Here is a 21,963-nt window from a genome sequence, read left to right on the forward strand (position 1 = left end):
AGTACAGCACGTACACGAACGGTGCGTGACAGTTTCTCCATCCATTTTTCAATCGCCGACTTCGTCATCTTTTTTTTCATTTTGAGCCGAAAAGAAAATACGATAGGGAAAAAGTAAAGGGACGGGGAGGGCATACGCCGAGGAACCTTCGTTTCTTTTCATATCCACACGAAAATAGGTGTTATCAAATGTTGGATGTGTAATATGTAACGCGTAATATTACACATGACATAATAGACGCGGCTAAACGACAGGCACGTGCCCAGAACAGAAAGAAAAGTAGCGCGAATGCGATTGTTTGTTTTCGCACATCAAAAATATGCAAAAAAACTTTTTACACGTCTTTCATATTATTCGTTCCCAAATTATACGTGTTCAATTGTCGCATATTTGAATGTTTGCCTTTTATTCATTGCGCTTAGTTATAAGGAAAATGCATGGCCACTTGTTGGTAATATTCGCAATAAATTTATTTTCAATTGAAAAAAGCATGTACTTGAAATTTGCGATATTAAATGAGAGAAAAATACATGAAAGTAAAAAAATAAAATATGTACGTATGTAATTATATTATGAGGTATAATTACATACGTAAGCATACTTATATATGAGGTATTAATATACTAATTTGGTGATAGATGAAAGCCATTGAATTACTAAGTAGACAAATATTAACTTAATGTGTATGAATACGTATAGACAATAAATACGTACATATGTATTCTATTAGAGATGAATTTGAAAATTTGATATCTCAATATGTATGTATATAGATATATGAAATTGAGCGGTCTCTGTGACGGGCCGGAATGTGAAATGCCGGAAAACGCAAATATCAGAAGGCAAAGATCGAAAATCGAAAGATCTTAAGTCTAAAGATCAAAAAAAAAAGGGTGCATGGTAAACGGTACATACTCACTTACTGTGCGCGCACATTAATACGGGAGGAAAAGCCTGTTCCTCTTGTTCCTGTTGTATCCTGCTCGCGCAAATTAAGTTATGTACCGTTTACCATGCACCCTTTTTTTTGATCTTTCGACTTAAGATCCTTTGCCTTCCGATATTTGCGTTTTCCGGCATTTCACATTCCGGCCCGTAAGGTAGACCCGAGATTGAAATATCAAATTTTCAAATAACCACACAGCTCCTATAATTTTCAATTGAGCTATCTATCAATATCATAATATTGAATTGGTAACTATCGCAATGTATTAAACTTCCCAATAAATTTTGCTTAAAACTTCTGCGATAGTTTTTACAGTTCAAATCTCGTAATTTTTCTTCAACAATCAATTATGTATGTGTAGTAGTGTAAGTAGTGTAACATTTTTGAAGTATCTGTATCATTGATGTATAATACACTAGATGGACCCTGACGTGTTATTTTGGTCAGAGAGCTTGTCTTCACAAACTGAGGGATGCGGGGGGTTTAACTACCGGGGAAGTTGGGTTTTATTCCCTACGACGCAGCGGCACCTACCTACCTACTAAGAGAAACTGTGCATGCGCCATGTATTTTGCATGCGCCAAAAGGGAGAAAAGTTTAACACGTGAGGGCGGATCTAGTGTATTATACATCAATGATCTGTATTTATTTATTATACATATATTATAGTTTAAAATGTTTTGTACAATAATGAAATAACTTCGTATTATGTACATACATACATTTGTATAGGTACATCATTAATTGTGAATCCTTGGACCAGGCTCATCGACCAGCTCAGATATATATGTATACATCATAGATATATAATACACATAGATGGGCCCTGACATGTGATTTTGGTCGGAGATCTTGTCTTCACTAACTGAGGGGTGCGGGGGGTTTAACTAGCGGGGAAGTAGGGAAAAAATAGGTTTTTTCCCTACGACGCAGCGGTACCTACCTACCTACTGAGAGTAACTGTGCATGCGCCATGTTTTTGCATGCGCCAAAAGGGAGACCAGTATAAAGCGTGAGGGCGGATCTAGTGTATTATTTATTTATTTATTTATTCTAAACAGACCATAGTGTCATAACAGGAATTCCTAAAGCGCCACAATGGTCAAACAATATAACACCAAATAAAACAAAATAACAATTAAACATAAATTAATACATAACGAAAATAATATACTCATCAATTATACATACAAAAATACATTTGTACATAAAAATAAATACATCCATACATAAAAATAAAAAATAGCATTTAATAATAACAGATAAAGTAAAAATATCAAATAAAAAATATAGCATAAGGAATGCCTTGCACCTACAGCCAGTTCCAATAAATATGTAAGAAACAACTACAAGTACAAAACATCCCTGTAAGGCCCAAATGAAAGAGAGTTAATCAAAACTTCACTCATAAATCACAATCAATCATGAAAACAATGATGAGCGCAGACTACCAGATAAATGGGTTAGAATAATTTCCAACAATTTACTCTCACTAAGGTGGAAAATATCACATTCAGTATCGGCAGCAACGATTTCATTAAGAAGTCGAATAGCTCTTGGAATAGGAGCCATTCGAAAAATAACTGTGCGGGCAGGAGGTACAGCCAGCAAATGATGATGTCTACCACGCACATAGTGATTAGGGACATAAAGTCCCAACTGCTCCAGCAACAACGGGCATGACGTATTACCACGTAAGAGCAGGAGAACGAAACGAATTAATGAGAAGTTTCTCCGAAGTTCAAGGGAATTATACTCAAGCATGTCCAAAAGGAAAGGAGTAGGGTAGAGATATGGGTAATACCCATATTCTTTCCTATATAGGATACGAAGAAATGCTTTTTTCACTTTCTCAATCATCAGTAATTTGCTTCATGCGGATTCCACACAATCGCATTATACTCTAGCTTACTTCTCACAAGCGAATTGAAAAGCAAGCGAGAAGACAAAGGATTGAAGAATAATCTTGCATATCTCAAGACAAATCCAAGTTGACGAAAGGAAACGTCAGCGACTTTCTTGATATGGTTGTGAAAGGTGAGTAATTCACAAATTGTTATCACTTTCATTCAACATGTCCAGAATCTCGGAATAGCAGAATAAACGCATTAAAGGCCATCAGGATTTTTAAATATTGTTAAACGCAAAACATTTAATTTAATGTTTTGCAAGATATTTCTCGAAATTAATAAAAGTGGACTTATACCACTTTCAATTATAACGGCTCATATGCATGGCCGCCAAGAGGAATCCCGGGCTCTGAGAAAACTACCCTGTAACAAACTTTAAAAAAGTTCGTTTAGATATATTTTTAATATGCAAAAAAATACAGATCTATTAGAAAAATAAAAATAAAAATATTGGTTGCTATTTTTTAAAATAATTGAATAAGAAAGTTGAATGAAAAATTATATAACAAGTACGATTTCTGACACGGGGCCCCTATATTTGTCCGTGCCCTGGAACTTAACTTACCTCAATTCCCCCCCTCTCTCTCTCGTTGGCCCCCGGGCGGCTTCGACACCCCGAGGCCTTCACCTTCACAGCCCCAAAATTAAAAAAAAATTAAAAGAAATGAAAAAAAATGAAAAAAACGAAAAAATAAAAAATAATTCGTTCCCCATATTTTTTTAATTATGTATATGATGATATATATGTATATATTAAATTTAGAACAATTATTTTGTCAGGCGTCGTAGTCTCTACGGCACAGACGCACAATCCTTGGTCCCATGTTCGATCCGTGGTCCGAGAAATTTACTTTTTTTTCCGAATATCGTAAATATAATATTAATTTTAATTAAAATATACCATCATCATCATCATTTACAGCCATTCGCCATCCACTGCTGGATGAAGGCCTCTCCAACACGCTTCCACTCGTCTCTGTTTTGCGCAACACTCATCCATCTCATTCCGCACATTTTCCTAATTTCGTTCACCCATCTTCCTTGCGGTCTTCCTTTTACTCTTTTGCCTTCTCTCGGGTACCATTCAAGCACTTTTTTTGTCCACCTTTCGTCCATCCTCCTAGCTACGTGACCCGCCCATTGCCATTTCAATCTCTTCACTCTATCCACTATGTCCACTACCCTTGTCATACTTCTCACCCACGTGTTCCGCTTTCTGTCTTTCCTCGTTATGCCAAGCATACACCGTTCCATACTTCTTTGAGTGCATTGGATTTTATTAAGCATCTTGGCGTTCAGTGTCCAAGTTTCACATCCATACGTCATCACTGGCAAAACGCATTGATCAAAGATCCTTTTCTTCAGGCAGAGTGGCATTTTTGATTTAAAAACAGCATTCATCCGTCCGAATGCACTCCATCCTAATTTCATACGTCTCTTTATCTCTTCATCTTTACTACCAGACATGTCAATTATTTGACCTAAATATAAATAATTATTTACTACCTCTACTGGTTTATCATCTAATGGGATGCTATCAGGCATGCAATAATTATTGAACATTAGTTTGTTCTTATCTACGTTAATTTTTAATTTTACTTTTCTACTTTCTTTGTCCAGCTGTGTTAGTCTGTGACAATATATGGTAATATGTAAATCCTATTCTATGTACTTACAGAAGAATAAGATTAGTAGTGTTTATACAAATATTTTAAAAACCGAACAAGTTCAGATAGACAGTTTGGCTTTGAAATTCGTTTGGTGTAGATGTGTGCTTTCAGTGGGAGAAAAGTTCGTTTTGAAGAAATTTTTGCTTTCCTGTATATTATCGATATCATTGAAGTAAGTTAAAGTGTTTAAATTTTTTAAATGTGACTTAATTATTTGTTTAAATTGCTTGTGAAACAACCCCCTTTCCTTTTTAGATGGGAAGAAATAAAGATTTATCCGTGGAGAAAATCGCCAATATTTCCACATTATTAAATACTCGGAAGTATTCCATAAGATATATTGCTCAAGATCAGGGGGTTAGCGTTTTCAGTGTGCATAAAATTAGCGCCCAACTATAAAGAGGTGAAAATCCTACGGTCACCAATCGTAAGAATTGTCGTAGCACTCGTAAATACAGTCCTCTAGTCTATCGAAATATTGTAAATATTGTTGAGAAGGATCGGTTTGCCACAAATAAAAAAATCCAGACGAATTTACGGGAGCGGAACCGAAATATCGACTCCGACAATACAACGCCGTCTCGCAGAGGCGGGGATGAAAAGCAGGCAGCTAGCTAAAAAACCGCTTTTGACGCCAAAAATGAAGAAAGCCAGGCTCAATTTGGCTAATGAGCATCGCCACTTCACCCTCGACGATTGGAAAGGGGTAATTTAATTGAAATTAAATTATTTGTTTAATTTTTTTTGAATGAATTGAATTAATCGATGTTTTTAATATTTTTAAGGTTCACTTCTCTGACGAGTCGTCAATTCAATTGATGACACCGACTCACCAATACGTACGTAGGCGAGTCGGCAAGCGGTATAATGAGTCCTGTGTCATAAAAAATGCGAAACACCCGCTGTCACTCATGATTTGGGGCTCAATTAGTGCGGAAGGTCGGGGGCCATTGTATTTTGTAGAAGGGATGATGAATGCTTCGCAATATATAACGGTATTGCGATACACTCTATTGCACTCTATACAAAACAAAATTGACAAAAGGGATCGCCTGCACTTAATGCAATATTATTGCACCCTGCCACAAAGCCAAAATTGTGAAAAAAATCATGTCCGACCACAATTTACCGCTCCTTCACTGGCCCGGTAATTCTCCCGATCTAAATCCTATAGAAAATGTCTGGCATACCCTTAAAATGAAATTAAATAAGCTCCAATGTACCAATAAATACCAATATATATATATATATATATATATATATATATATATATATATATATATATATATATATATATATATATATATATATATATATATATATATATATATATATATATATATATATATATATATATGTATATATATTTGAATATTCGAATTGATCACGTTTTCAAGATCTAGAAAAAAATGTGTGTGTGTGTGTGTGTATCGGTTAATGAAATTCTTATCGACACGTCATAATTTTTTTTCAAATTTTTAAGTAGACCGGAAATGGTACCTCTCCTTATAGGTGTCCTCTTTTTCTTAAGTTTTTGAATTCAATTATCTCCCAAACCACTAACTGAATCAGACTGAATTTTTTTTAAATATGATAGAAATAATAATTTAATATCAAGTTATATATAAAATTTAGTAAGTATCTGTCAACCGGAAGTGGCAGTTTACTCTTGTTCGATTTTTCTTCCACCATTTTTTTCGACCCCTTAAACATGTGTGTTCGTCACAAAAAAATTCAAGTATAATTCTTGTAGCAATGTAATGAAAATAAAAAAAAAATATTAAATTTTATAAACCGGAAGTGGGATTTTTTTCACTTAGAAAGGTTGAAAATGTTGTGCCTACTACTCTGTACACATCCCTGAACGTATTAAGCTGAAAATTTATATTTCTATCCTTTATGTACTAACTTAGAGCTGGTAGGGTTTTGGTCAGAATTCGTAAGCCGGAAGTAGTATTTTTTTTAAAAACAATATTAAAAATAATAATCTTTAACTTTATATTTTTTAAATATTTTTATCTGAACCGGAAGTAGTACTTTTACTCCAGAGAATCGAGGTTTTTTATGTTTTTCTCAGAAACCTTTTGGTTTATTGAACTGAAATTTTATATCTAGAAGTTTAAGCGTAATAGCAAGTTATTTATAAAATTTGGTTAGCATCCCTCAACCGGAAGTGGCAGTTTACTCCTATTCGATTTTTCTTGCACTAATTTTTTCGACCTCTTAAACATGCATGATCTTCATTTTTTTTCTTTTTCTATTATATTCGTACATTTTGTTGGCAGTGTTTTGGCTATGACGTACAAATGTAAGTATGTCAAATCTGGGTCTACATCACGGCATTGAAAGATCGAAAGATCGAAAAAGCAAATATCAAAAATTATCGTTTACAATGCATTCATTCATTCTTTTCGATCTTTCGACTTAAGATCTTTCGATTTTCAATCTTTGCTTTCCGATATTTGCTTTTTCGATCTTTCGTCCTTTCGATGCAATGATGTAGAGCCATATAATATATATCAGTGGCATGTGGTGAAAATATCTCTCTTTTTGTCGTACAGCCTTGCCTAACGTGCGCGGGCAGGATACTGGAGGAAAAGCCTGTTCTTCTTGTATCCTGCTCGCGCAAATTAAGTGAGGCAGTACGACGGGGGGGAGAGACTTTTACCGCACGCCACTTATATACATATATACTACCCACTTTTCATATGTACCTTTCGATACGGTGACGGTCACCGGTCGAATCTATACGACTATTATAGTACGGTGAACGTTATCTTACACATACACACAGAATAGCGCTATTATATAACGGTGCTATTTGTAACGGGAGAAGAATTTTTTTTTTCGCTAATACTAGTGGTGTTAAATGATTTGTATTTTTGTACTCCTTACATTGGAAAAACAGTAATTTAGGATAAAAGCTGCCTCTAATTTTTTTTTTGTTAATTGAGAACAAAAATATATAAAAGAACACGTCGTAAAACATTAAACAGAACAGAGTAGCGTCGCGTTCAGATGGGTCGTTTCGCGTTGATGTGAATGAAATAGAGGCTTTGGTAGCGGGTAGCGCCCAAGGAAAACTGCTGAGTATTTTACGGCGGAAATTACGATAGCGACGGTAGCCCATAACGACTGTGGCGCCATCTATGTATGTATATCGATGTTGAGATCACCACAGAAGATCAGAAGCGGTAATGTGCCGGCGTCTTTTCAACTTGCAAATATACGACGCATCGCACAAACGGTCGCCGACCGAGTGTCATCACCGACGTTTTACATACATACATATTTACATTTATATTTTTATTTATATTTCCATACACGTACGAGTATATCGCAGTGGCGGAATGGGACTGAAATCAGTGCTTGCCAGGAGTCAAAGGGGGCCCACCCAGGGATAAAAGTTTGTCTCCCTCCCCCCCCCCCCCCCCATATAACAAATTTTCTTCTTTCCATCACGCTTTAGCTCTAGGGTAAAAAATAAATAAAATTTTCAAAAATGCATGAATCAAAAATTAAAAGTGCAGTTATATATTTTTTTTTATTAGTTAAAATATACACGTACTACACGTCTTACTGGCAATCAACAGAAATACAAACTTTATTTACAAGATAGGATTCAATATAAAATATATAAATATGAAAGAATAAAAAAGTGCAAAAGAAAAATTGAAAAATTAAGAAAATTATATTTGCAAACGTATGAGCCCTTTAGATGCGTGTGCATATCTGTTAATTATTTCTTCTGCATCCAAATCATCTAACATTTGCTTCTGAATAGAAAGGAACATAAAATTTTCTTCAGACAAAATATGTAGTTCTCAGTTACACATTGCACCTGTGTAACTGAGAGCGTGGAGAAGATTTTATATAATTCATATATTTATAAAATTATATTAACCTTAAACCTTATACGACCTTAATTTATTGTTACTATGTACGTGGTAACAATAAATTAAGTTTTGTGATCATGCGAAAATAAAAGTCGTCCCCATTTTTTAGTTTTTAAATTAAATCATCTCCGAAACCGCTAACTGAATCGAACTGAAATTTTTATTCATGTAAAAGAAATTATAAATTTTATAACAAAATATTTGTTGAATTTCTTTTGCCTGAACCGTAATAGTAATTTTACTCTAGGGAATCGAGGATTTTACTAACCTCTTCTTATTTATGTTCATCTCAGAAACCTTTTAATTTATTGAACTGAAATTTTATATCTAGAAGTTTAAGTTTAATAACAAGTTACATATAAAATTTGGTAAGCATCCGGAAGCGGCAGTTTACTCGTGTTCCATTTTTCTTCCACTATTTTTTTCGACCCTTTAAAAATGTGTGCTCTTCAAGAAACAATTCAAGTATAATTCATGTATTAATGTGATGAAAATAAAAAAAAATGACTAAATTTAATAAACCGGAAGTGGATTTTTTCCTCTTAGTAAGGTCGAAAATGTTGTGGCAATTATTATGTCCACACCCCTGAACGTATCAAGCTGAAAATGTATATTAATATTCTTTATATACTAAATTAGAGCTGATAAGATTGCGGACAGAATTCGTAAACCGGAAGTAGTAATTTTTTTAAGCAATATTTCATTATTTTATTTTGACGTTTTGAATTATTTTTATTTACTTAATATTTAATGTGTATAAGTATCGGAAATGCTGTCATAGCTATGTATTTGTATTTCATAATGCTGTCGGTATGTGTGAATGTATGTATATGTACGGTTCAATATCGAAATTTGTTTTGTGACCTTACATTCCTCAAATACATAGATGGGTTGGTCACATCCGAATTTTTACTTTATCTACATATGTATGTACGTAGTAACAATAGATGAAGTTTTGTGATCATGCGAAAATTCGAACTCGAGATTTTGACTGATTCGAACTCAGAATCGATCACTGATCACGTTTTCATGATCTAGAAAAATGTTTGTGTGTGTCTGTGTGTGTGTGTGTCTGTGTGTGTGTGTGTATTTTGGGAATATTAAACACCATTAGTCCTATCAAACTGAAACTTAGTATCGGTACTGAAATTCTTATCGACACGACGTAAATTTTTAAGTTGACCGAAAATGGTACCTCCCCTTATAGGTGTCCTATTTTTACTTTATCTATGTACGTAGTAACAATAGATGAAGTTTTGTGATCATGCGAAAATTCGAACTCGAGATTTTGATTTTTTTAAGTTTTTGAATTCAATTATCTCCCAAGCCACTAACTGAATCGGACTGATTTTTTTTAAATATGATAGAAATAATAATCTTTGTAGAGAGAAATAATAATCTTTGTAAAGAGTAGTGGGCACAACATTTTTGACCTTTCTAAGAGAAAAAAATTCCACTTCCGGTTTATAAAATTTAATAATTTTTTTATATTTTCATCACATTGCTATAAGAATTATACTTGAATTTTTTTGTGACGAACACACATGTCTAAGGGGTCGAAAAAAATAGTGGAAGAAAAATCGAACAAGAGTAAACTGCCACTTCCGGTTGACAGATGCTTACTAAATTTTATAAATAACTTGGTATTAAGCTTAAACTTCTAGATATGAAATTTCAGTTCAATAAACTAAAAAGTTTTTGAGAAAAACATAAAAAACCTCGATTCTCTAGAGTAAAAGTACTACTTCCGGTTCAGATAAAAATATTTAAAAAATACAAAGTTATAAAAATTATTATTTCTATTATATTTAAAAAAATTCAGTTTGATTCAGTTAGTGGCTTGGGAGATAATTGAATTCAAAAACTTAAAAAAATCAAAATCTCGAGTTCGAATTTTCGCATGATCACAAAACTTCATCTATTGTTACTACGTACATATGTACATAGATAAAGTAAAAATAGCACACCTATAAGGGGAGGTACCATTTCCGGTCAACTTAAAAATTTGAAAAAAATTAACGTCGTGTCGATAAGAATTTCAGTAACCGATACTAAGTTTCAGTTCGATAGGACTAACGGTGTTTAAAATATCCCCAAAATACACACACACAGATGATCAGTGATCGATTCTGAGTTCGAATCTTCATCTATTGTCACAAAACTTCATCTATTGTTACTACGTACAAAAGTAAAAAAGGAGAATATCAAATTGGACCGTGGCGTAATTGGTTAACTCCCAACCTTGAATACACCTATCTATAAGAGGGTTTTTGAGTGAGCGGTGATCGGTTCGAGTCGCGACAAAATCGTCTCGTCGAAAATTTATCGATTTTTATCGATTCGTTCATTATGTTCGGCGAGAGTTAGGACACACGCACCCACACACACACACAGACACCGTCTTTATATATATGATATATAGGTTTATATGTACATAATCTTGAGGTTGGAAATGTGCCTGCGCAAAAAGGCCCACGCAAATTTCGAAAACTTACATTTCAACCCTTAAAAATAATTTAACCAATCCTTGGGCTGTAAAAGCAGATATTAGTTCTTTGTGTATATCGTAAGAAATGTGTTTTGTTGAAATACCAAAACTTTTGGTCCCAAAGTTAAATATCCCGTAAATTTTTACACACGCAAAAGTAAATAGTTAAAATTTTATTTAATTTAACTAAGGGTACATATTATCTAACAGATAGCGGGGCCCACTTGCCATCAGGCAATGTCGCTTGTATATGTATGTACATATATGGCCAGACCGACACTGAGGTTATGCATATGTATGTTTCTATATATGTATGTGTATCATATATATAAAGACGGTAATCTGTGTGTGTGTGGGTGTGTGTGTGTGTGTGGGTGTGTGTGTGTGTGTCCTAACTCTTGCCGAACGTAATGATTCAACCAGTATAGGGAACAATTTTTTTTTTTCATATTTTTCATATTTTTAATTTTTTCAGTTTTTCAGTTTCCCAGTTTTTTCAGGTGCCGAAGGCATTGGGGGCGCTGGGGGCGAAGCCCCCGGGGTGCCGAAAGCACTGGGGGCGCTGGGGGCGCTGGGGGCGCTGGGGGCGCTGGGGGCGCTGGGGGCGCTGGGGGCGCTGGGGGCGCTGGAGGCGTCGGCAGCGATGGGGGCGAAGCCCCCGGGGTGCCGAAGGCATCGGGGGCGCTGGGTGCGGTGCGGCCGCCGGATGCGTCGCCGGCGCTGGGGCCGAAGGCCCCGGAGCGACGGAAGCGCCGGGGGCGAAGGCCCCGGGGTGCCGGAGGCGTCGGCGATGCACAAAATGTAATTCGTAATTCGCAATCACTTCGTAATTTGTCATTCGTAATTCGTGCATCAATTTCTTTCTGAAACCAGTCGATTCAATATCTTTAACTTTATTTTTATTCGAGTTTCAATTCCTTTTCGAAACCACCCGTTGAAATCAACGGGTCCAACACTAGTATTGTAATAATCTGCCACAGATATACCTATGCAGTGGCGTTTTTATTGCTTTTTGTTTTTATTTTTCTAGCTCTAATATAATTATATCACTGAGCAACAAAAAATCCCGTTTTTTATGTTTCAAAGCGGGAACCAATCGATCTTTAATATGTTGGACCTATTAAGTCTAAAATTTTTATGTCGAAAAAAAAAATGTAAATATATATTATATTATGCAAAAAATAGTTTTTTATAAATTAAATTGAGTTATAAACATTATGAACTTTCATAAGATCATTATTATATATTAATATTACAAATAATACAATTTGTATTATGTATATATACATACATATATCACAGCCGTAAAATGGCAGATCCTATATACGCACAAATAATTTAATGATTTAAATAAGCTACTATCAAGAATACATTATTAAAACAATAATGTGTAACCTCGCAGAAAATCTATAATTGTCGGATCGTGAATAGATATTAAGAACTGTTGAGATTCGCTCTGAGGTTCGTTCAACGTTGAAATATTTCCATCTGTCGTTGTTTTTACGCATCTGTTTTAGCTTAATAAAAATCATTAGAAACGGCATATCACAAACACGATAATAATGTTTTCTACCTGATGTTGGGTAGGTCATTGAAACTACATACTTTCAATAATATTTTATCTTCGTCCATTACAAATCTCAAAGAAAAAGCTATGGTATTGTTACGTACGCCGCGGATTAAGTGAATAGAATCACCTGATATCGCCTACGTACCACCTTATAAAGGGTAGATCTCTCAGGACGCCTAATCTGTTTACCTGTTGTATAGTCACGTATTCGGATATGTTTTTCCACGACATTGGGAATCACAATTGTCAATTTTGAGGAAAAAAGCACTAATTAAAGAAAACCTTAAAAAGCTGGTTTTCGGTTTTATGAAAAATGGTCAAAAAGCCAGCTTTTCGGTTTCGGTTTAAACCGGCTTGGAAGCCCTAATATATATACTAGTAGCCTGTATGCGCCTGTGTGCACTCGGTAAAATATCGCAATTCGGATCAACGGAAGCCGCCATATTGATCGCCCGATATAAACAAAAGAATAAATCTGTCTCTTTTTCTCCCCTTGGAATCGTATAGGATATCTGCTCAATTGGAGCTGATTGTCGTCCAACTTTAAACATGGGTTGGTCGTATTCTGTCATATACTTATATAATAAATAGAGACACGTATTTTGGGCATTTTGCTATTCATGCTTAATTGATGCTAAAATTCGGAAAAGATGCTAATAGATGCTAAATTCATAAAATATGCGAATAGATGCTAAAATAACAAACAAAAGTGAAATTTGCATAACATTTATAAAATTAATAGACACTTTAGATCCTATTTAGATCCAATTTATATCTTATACATTTATTGTGTGAAGAAATTGAGGGGATAAAACAGAGCTTGCAGTTTACCATAGATGGTGTTTTTCCTGTTGAAACCAAGCAACTGCTTTTGTCTACTACTGTAAACAAAAGAAGACAGTTGGAGCTGTGTATCCAAAAAGCTGCTCAAAAAAGTGTCTTAAAACTAGACTCGCACTCAAGACTAAATGAGACAAATGTATTCCTCCAAACATTGGGTAAACTATTCAATCTATCTGTGGCAGGTAAAAAATCTAATATTAATTTTAAAGAAACAGTTTTGTTTTTTAGAAACCTGCCATTGTGTAATGTATTTCAATGTTGGAAGGATATCAGCACTTTTTTAGACAATTGTCTAAAAAAGTGCTGATAAAAAATATAAAAAGTGAATCACGCCGGATATATTCCTATTATTGATGGCAACAAAAATTAAATATGAAGAGTTTGGTTGTGCAGCTCTAAAATCTATTTGGTGTCCCGTCAATAGTGTGGCTGCTGAAAGGTATTTTAGTAAATACAGTATAATTTTTACCGATCGTCGCACAAATCTCAAAAAATAAACTGTAGAAATATGCTCCATGTTGAGTGTTAATAAATTTTAATAGGTATTGTTGCGTAGGCGTGCGTGGAGGATCCAAGTAAAAGGCCAAAGTCATTTCAAAGCATTTATTGGTGATTAAGGAGATACATGTACTGGCAGTGCTCCATCCAGAATGTCTTGATATCGCCCAAGTACCGCCTTATAACGGATCGGTCGCTCAGGGCATCATCGACGTCCGGTTACTTCCCTATTGTTTAGGCATGTACCCGGATATGTATTCCCACGACACTCAGTCCCACGGTATCGATCACTTCTGAGAAGGGTCCAACAGCGGCCAATTCGGTGGCCATTGTTTAGCCTACTTGCACTTAGTCTAGAGATAATCCTTGAAACCAATTATAACGGTCACACAGTCTCTGGGATACTACTCGGCCTAATCCGACTGCACTTACTCGGCGGTGTACGTAATAGTATTATATTTTTATATTCATATTTTTTGTCTTTGTATTTTTATATTCATGTTTTTTCATTGTAATTTTAATTCCAAAACAATTTTGAATTTTTCTATTATTTTATTAATATTCATCGAAATTTTTTATTATTTAAAATTAAACTATTCATAAAAATAGATGCTAAAATTGAAAATTTTTAATGCCCAAAACGCTAAAATGCAAAATGAAATTGACACTGAATAGATACTCAAAATACGTGTCTCTACTAATATACCATCAACTATCAAAAAACCATCTTTAATTTGACAACGTTATCCAGGAGACAACACTAACACTGATCCCACTCCCGCAAAATCTGTCCAAAATATAACAATGTATAGGTACATATGTATGTACATACATATGTGCGATGGGAAAAGGGAAGGTGGAGATCCTATTACAAATCACAGACGGAACAACAACCATAAAAATGGGGGCATAAATTAAAATGGAGTCATTATTTTCGTGAGCTGCTATGCATAAGTCAAGTTTCAGACGCGCGAAAAAGCGCTCTCGTGCCACAACCAAAGTCAAATTCACTTTTATGACCCTTTATAATTTGAAATATGTTTATTGGGTGTTGCTTTTTCGAATGACGGCATTTTTGAATTATGTTTATACCATTTTTGTTGCGTTTCCAAATTTTCCCGTTACTTACTCTTTCACCAAGTTAATATTTGATAGTAATGTGTAAGCTGTTTACATGAGTACTACATGCATACATACATACATATGTGTGCAATATCATCGATAACAGCTCATTTTGGAATTTGGAAACGGCTTAAGTTGGAAAAGACGTTCTGTATAATGGTGAATATAACGTGGTCATATATTTTGTAATAATTAAATGAGCATTTACGATTTTTTTTTATAATATAATAAGAATTACCTATAGTGTTTAATTTGGAGGGTTCGAATTGTGTAGTTCTAGGATTATTGAAATTTATATGTATATGTATATGTGTATATATATATATATATATATATATATATATATATATATATATATATATTTAAATTTCCTGACTATTGGAAATTATCTTACATCACCCCTATTTTTAAAAAAGGTGATAAGAATCTTATTGAGAATTACCGTCCTATATCTAAACTATCTGTCATTAGTAAAATCTTTGAAAAAATTGTCTATAAGTTCCTTTTCTCCAATTTCAAAAACTACACTATACCTGAACAACATGGTTTTTTTAAGAGGAGATCGGTAGAGACTAACCTGCTTAATTTCACTAGTACTCTCACATCTTATATGGCATACAAACGAATCCAAATAGACGTCGTTTATACGGATTTCTCTAAAGCTTTTGATAAAATCAATCACAACCTATTACTCAATAAACTTTGGTCCCTCGGAATCCGAGGAAATTTATTTCGTTGGATCTCTTCGTATATACTAAATCGTCACCAAATCATAATTCTCAATGGTTTTAGATCATCACTTAGACATATACCTTCCGGTGTCCCACAAGGGTCGCATTTAGGTCCCTTATTCTTTTTCCTCTATATTAATGATATCTCAGACATCTTCAAACATTCCTTTATACTTCTTTACGCTGATGATTTAAAAATTTACAAACCAAAATACACCATAGACGATTGTCATAAGATACAAGAAGATCTAGATAGATTCTCTATATATTGTTTAAATAATGATCTTTTTATTAATCTAGAAAAATGATCTATTTTAAATTTCACTAGAAATAAGTCAATTATTACCAATCAATATCAATTAAATCATTCAATCCTTAACACGTCATCTTCTATTAAGGATCTTGGTGTAATACTCAATAATAAACTAGATTTCTCTGAACATATTTCTTTTATTACCAACAAAGCATTTAAATCTCTTGGATTTCTACTCCGCTCAACAAAACCCTTTAATGATCCTTATGTACTAAAATTACTTTATTTTTCCTTTGTAAGGTCTCACCTTGAATTTGCCTCAATTATCTGGTCACCTTTTTATTTATCCCATATTAATTGTATTGAGAAAGTTCAACTTAAATTTATTAAATCCTTACGCTACCTTTTTCCTACCTATACCCATTCTACTGTTTCCGACATTTTAAAAATCCTTTCTTTTAACAATCTTTCTTTCAGGCGACGACATACTGATGCTATATTCTTCTTTAAGCTCATAAATGGTTTCCTTGATTGTTCTGATTTACTGAATATTTTCCTTGATTGTTCTGATTTCAGAATCCCAGTTCGGTACTCTAGACGCGTTGCACTCTTTTCACTTGATCCTTTCAATACTAATTCCCAAAAATATTTTTATCTGCAGCGCGTTTATCGTATGTTTAACGGAGAGCTGAATGAGGTTGATCTGTTTGGTATTTCCCTACATCAATTATATATATGTATATATATATCAATATATATATATATATATATATATATATATATATATATATATATATATATATATATATATATATATATATATATATATATATATATATATATATATATATATATATATATATATAGATATATATATATATATATATAGATATATATATATATATATATATATATATATATATATATATATATATATATATATATATGTATATATATATATATATATATATATATATATTTTTTTTTTTTTTTTTTTTTTTTTAAATTCGCTAGACAATTAATTATAAGTATCACTAACCAACTAACCACTACGATCACTAACCAACATAAATCATTATCATATTCAAATTTATTGGGTCAAACTTAGTAAAGATTGGTTATTCTCCGCTCTGGTAACTCAAAAACGTGATATTTTGTTGGTCAGTGTTAGCGGTCAAATGTGTATGGAAACAGCCAAGTTTTTCCATGAAAAATTAGGATTAGTAGACAACTTCAATGCTTCGTCTGGCTGGTGATTTTTTTTTGTATTTGCTTGAAAAATAGCAAAAACAAAAAAAAATGATATATTATGCTGAGGAAAGACATGGACAATGTTCAATTAAATTCTGAGTTTTCCTGAGTGATATATGTACATATGTATGTATGTATATATCTATGTACATATCTCCAAAAAATGATGTAGGTATTATGTAGCGTAATGCTTAATAGTTTTCTTTTATTTAGTTAATGATTATTTACTTTTCAGTTCATATTCATGATACTACATAATTATCTGATTATTTCCATCCAGCACTGCATATACTACATACATATGTACATACATATATTAAGAAAACGTATTTAACATATTTACGAAAAACATATTTAGTAAATTTTAATTATATTTGATATCTGACCAAATTATATAAATAATACATAATCCATTAAGTTAAAACACTGTCCCGATAGCTAATCGCACAGCTAGAGCAATGAAATAGGGTAGGTGATGACATGTGGGAGGGTGGGCTTATAGTGGGCTTGTACAGGTGGTAGGTCCCACGACCCATCCTCCCTCTAATCTTGCCCCAGAGTACACGACTTTAATTATATTAAACAGTCGAGTCTTACCGGCGAACAAACGAGCTTTAGTTTGTGCAGACAACTGCGGTTATTACACCCTCTCTCTCTATTTGGCTTTCGACTAGCCCAACCCCTATCCACCTCACCCCATCGCCCTTTGCCTATCTACCCACTGGCGATGGGCCTCTTGTTCAATCTTTATTGTGAACGTTTATTAAACTCCCACGCTAATTGCAACACTAAAATACGAATTTAACTGATGCATCCGCTTTGTATGCGTGCTCTCGACTTTACCTTTCTATATTTACAAACATTTTACTATGCGTTTTATGTAATTGTAAATTTTAACTTTTTTACAATCAAATATAAGAAACTTTACACGAATTGTAATACCGTTTGTATTTATGGAAATTAATATGTTCACCATAATATTCCGATATTAAAATTGGAATCTATGTATAGTGCTTCTATCGAAGATTCAATTTCGAATACGCATGTATGCCGATATTATAAAACACTATTGTTGTGCCCGTTGATTTCAACGGGTGGTTTGGAATAGGAATTGATACTCGAATAATAAATATAATGAAAGGTAATTTATAGGCGCACGTGCACGTAATATTAATCGTAATAATAAAATTATTATTTTGAAAAAAAACACTAATTTTATTTTACTACCACCATCATATGTTTAAAACTAATAAACAAACGATGGATAAACGTCAACGACTATCTCGCCGGGCAGATATCAAACGCGTCTTACACGATATTTTTGCACCATCGTAATGGCGAAGTATCCATTTACTTATATTGATGACCAAAATGAGCAATATGGCAAAGTATAAAAATGATCGGATAAGAGGCAAACTTTTTTCTGAATTGTAATCGTAAGTGAAACGTAAAGGAGGTATGTAAAAAGTGGGCGCATTATATACTCACCAATCCAACCCGTTCGAAATGTTTAATGAATGTGTGTACGTGTGTGTGTGTGTGCTTACATTTATATGAACACATTCGTGAAAATGGTTTTAGTCACGAGGTTAACGTAAATATTTTTTCGTGTTATAAGCGATATCAATTATAAAAAAACTTCGGTCATTGACCTCGCAACCTTGAATAATAATATAGGTTTAAATATCTAATTACGTTATATGTATGTATCATTTATAACACTTTCTCTGAGAACGGCCGTAGTCCGTAGGTAGAGCGTTTGCGTGTAGACCAAGATATTACGGGTTCGAAACCCGAGCTGGTATATTTCGAAATTCATTTTATTTTTAAAATATTGTAACGCTACATAGAGAGACGCCCCGTAGACCGGTGACGTCATGGTGACGCCGACCAATGGTGGAGTCGGGCGTTGCGGCCAATGGCTGCACCCGACTCCTTGACCAATGACTATACGTGTCATAACGTGTATGCGCTGAGCGCTGAATATTTATAAGTATGGTGCGCTATCGAACGGTGGCATTCGGATCCTGACCTCCACCGGACGAGCAGCAATAAAGACTTGGAACCTGCCTGCGTGTTTTCTTGTACCTCGACCTGACTCCACTTACCTTTGAATACTCTTCAATATCTATTTCTATTTAAAAATATCGTTAAAATATAATTAATTTTATTTAAAAAATATATATTTAATCGTTTAATATGAAAATATAAAAAAGGTTCTAAGCCTCGCTTAGTAAAATTATTATAATTACCATTTTTATATGGCGAGAACGAAAAATTCAATTAATGTTTTAAAAAAAGGCCAATTGAAGAATCGACTTTAGCGTTGTCGTTGAGACCGTTGAATCAGATATAAAAGACTATTTTGAGGTCACGGGTTCGATACGTTCGACGAATGAATTTATAAAAAGTTTAGGCTTTTTATCGGTTCATTATGTTCGGCCAGCGTTAGGACACACTCACACACATGTATATATATGTATATGTATATGTATATATATATATATATATATATATATATATATATATATATATATATATATATAAATATATATATATATACATATATATATATTTAATTACATGCATTGTTAATGAATATCGTTCTGCTTTGTGTATTTTACCACGTCTAGAGTATACATACATTACTTACAAGGTTTTTTTTACATACCTCCTTTGCATTTCACATGGCTTTCGTGTTAGTGGTCATTTTTTATATCTCTTATTATTATTTCCCGTTATTTTTATCAACCAACTGCATACGAATTCAAAATTTTAAAATATCGGAAACAAATCATTTTCGACTGAAAGTCTCACTGCTTATGTAACGTATTTGTACTTTGTATTTTAGGTACATTTGTTTTACAATTTCTAAATTACTTAGAACATGAAGTTTGGTTGTACCTGACTCTTCATCGGATCTGTATTGATTTGACACATATACTGTCCGCTATCATCCTCTTGCACTGACTTGATGTGCAGATTCCACGTGGAGTGATCGTTGTGCGACACAGATATACGTGGGTTATGAGTAATTACGTGGTCATGTATTGCTTGAATGGCCTTCGTGTCTGCTTTTATCCAGCCCACCTAGTCGTGAACAAAATATACATTAATTTGTCAATTCAACTTTGTTTCACGTTTGAACAGAAATAGCAAATAAATTATTCGACAACATTCGTTGGTTTAAAACTCGTAATTTAGTTATGACAGTTATATCATAACTTGAACTTTGAAAATACTCTCAATTTGATTTCGAAACACGCATTATTATTGGTGAGTTGCTTTATACAAATACATATTTATACATACATCTAGAGATAAAATTTCTGTTTTCAACAATATATTATATTTATTTAGTTTGTTTAGAAGAATAGTTACTCTGTATCCGCCCAGATGAATGACCAGACATCTTAATGTTGCATCCCTTCCTAATGGAACTGTCAAGTTGACAATTGGCTCTGCGAATTCGGGTTGGAAAGCATGAGCTACAAAAACAAAAATAAAAAATAAGTATAGTGTATTTGAGATTTCACTAGTGTTATTTGGATTAAATTAGAATATAGTAATCGGAAAATCAACGTGGAATTCTAATATATTATACATTTATGTATGTATATCTAATATTATAGAAGATATTTTCATCTAGTCTCTAAAAAATAATTTTACTTATTAACATATATTGACAAATAAAAATATCTAGCAGTTTTCAGGTCAATCTATTGAATTTCGGAAAAATAAAATAAATTTAAAAAAAAAATGTACATACATACATACATACATATGTCCCGGGATCGATCCCAAGCTCCTTCTCCGTCCCTTGTTCGGAATTGAAACAGTCCGGAAAATCAGAAACCCTAATGTTCCTTTTATATATATATATATATATATATATATATATATATATATATATATATATATATATATATATATATATATATATATATATATATATATATATATATATATATATATAAATATTGATATTAAAATAAATGCGTTCTATGCTTCACTACTCGATACATTGTCAAATATCTCAAACAAAGAAATGACCATCATTCTTGGTGATTTTAATGCCAAAGTCGGTAATAATAGCAACATTGATAACATAGTAGGTAAATATGGATTGGGTATTCAAAATGAGAGAGGAGAGAAACTTATAAGTTTCTGCATTGAAAATAAAATGTCCATTATGAATACTTGGTTTCAACATCATCCTAGGCGATTGTACACTTGGATATCTCCTGGGGATCGTCACCGCAACCAAATCGATTATGTATTAATAAATTCTAGATGGAAATCATCGATACATAACGTCAAAACATATCCAGGTGCAGATTGCGGATCGGACCATAACTTACTTGTTGCTAAATTTCGACTGAAATTGAAAATGATTAAAAGACATCAAAATAAAGCAATTTAACTCACCAATGATGATCTAATTAATTTTGGCAATGTAATCAGAGAAAAAGATGCAGAATTCCAAATAAATCCTAATGTAGATGTAGAAGAGTCTTGGAAAATTTTTAAAGATCTCATAATTCGGTATGCCAGAAAACATCAAACACCGCAAAATGAACATCGTAAGTCTTTTATCTCTGATTCAACTTGGGTTAAGATAAAAGAACGTAAAAGACTTAAACAAACTGGCATAACATCGACAGAATATCTTGAAAGGTATGCAATATTACATAAAGATATTCAAAGGAGTTGTAGGCGGGATAAAGCTAAATATATAAATGACATATGTGAGGAGATAGAAAAACACGCATTAAAGAATCAGGC

At 33.3% G+C, this 21,963-nt stretch overlaps 1 protein-coding gene across 1 annotated transcript in view; it reads right to left on the reverse strand.

Annotated features, from left to right (window-relative positions):
- Positions 1-21,963, reverse strand: part of LOC143916922 (lachesin-like) — a 39,907-nt gene that overhangs the window by 9,686 nt on the left and 8,258 nt on the right. The window contains exons 2-3 of the mRNA XM_077438211.1: positions 20,560-20,666; positions 20,083-20,268 (exon numbers count right to left, since the gene is read on the reverse strand). Coding sequence (XP_077294337.1) covers positions 20,083-20,268; positions 20,560-20,666 — 293 coding nt within the window. The remainder of the gene's footprint in view (positions 1-20,082; positions 20,269-20,559; positions 20,667-21,963) is intronic.

Source organism: Arctopsyche grandis, chromosome 1 (assembly GCF_051622035.1).
Source record: "Arctopsyche grandis isolate Sample6627 chromosome 1, ASM5162203v2, whole genome shotgun sequence".
NCBI classification, from domain to species: Eukaryota; Metazoa; Arthropoda; class Insecta; order Trichoptera; family Hydropsychidae; genus Arctopsyche; species Arctopsyche grandis.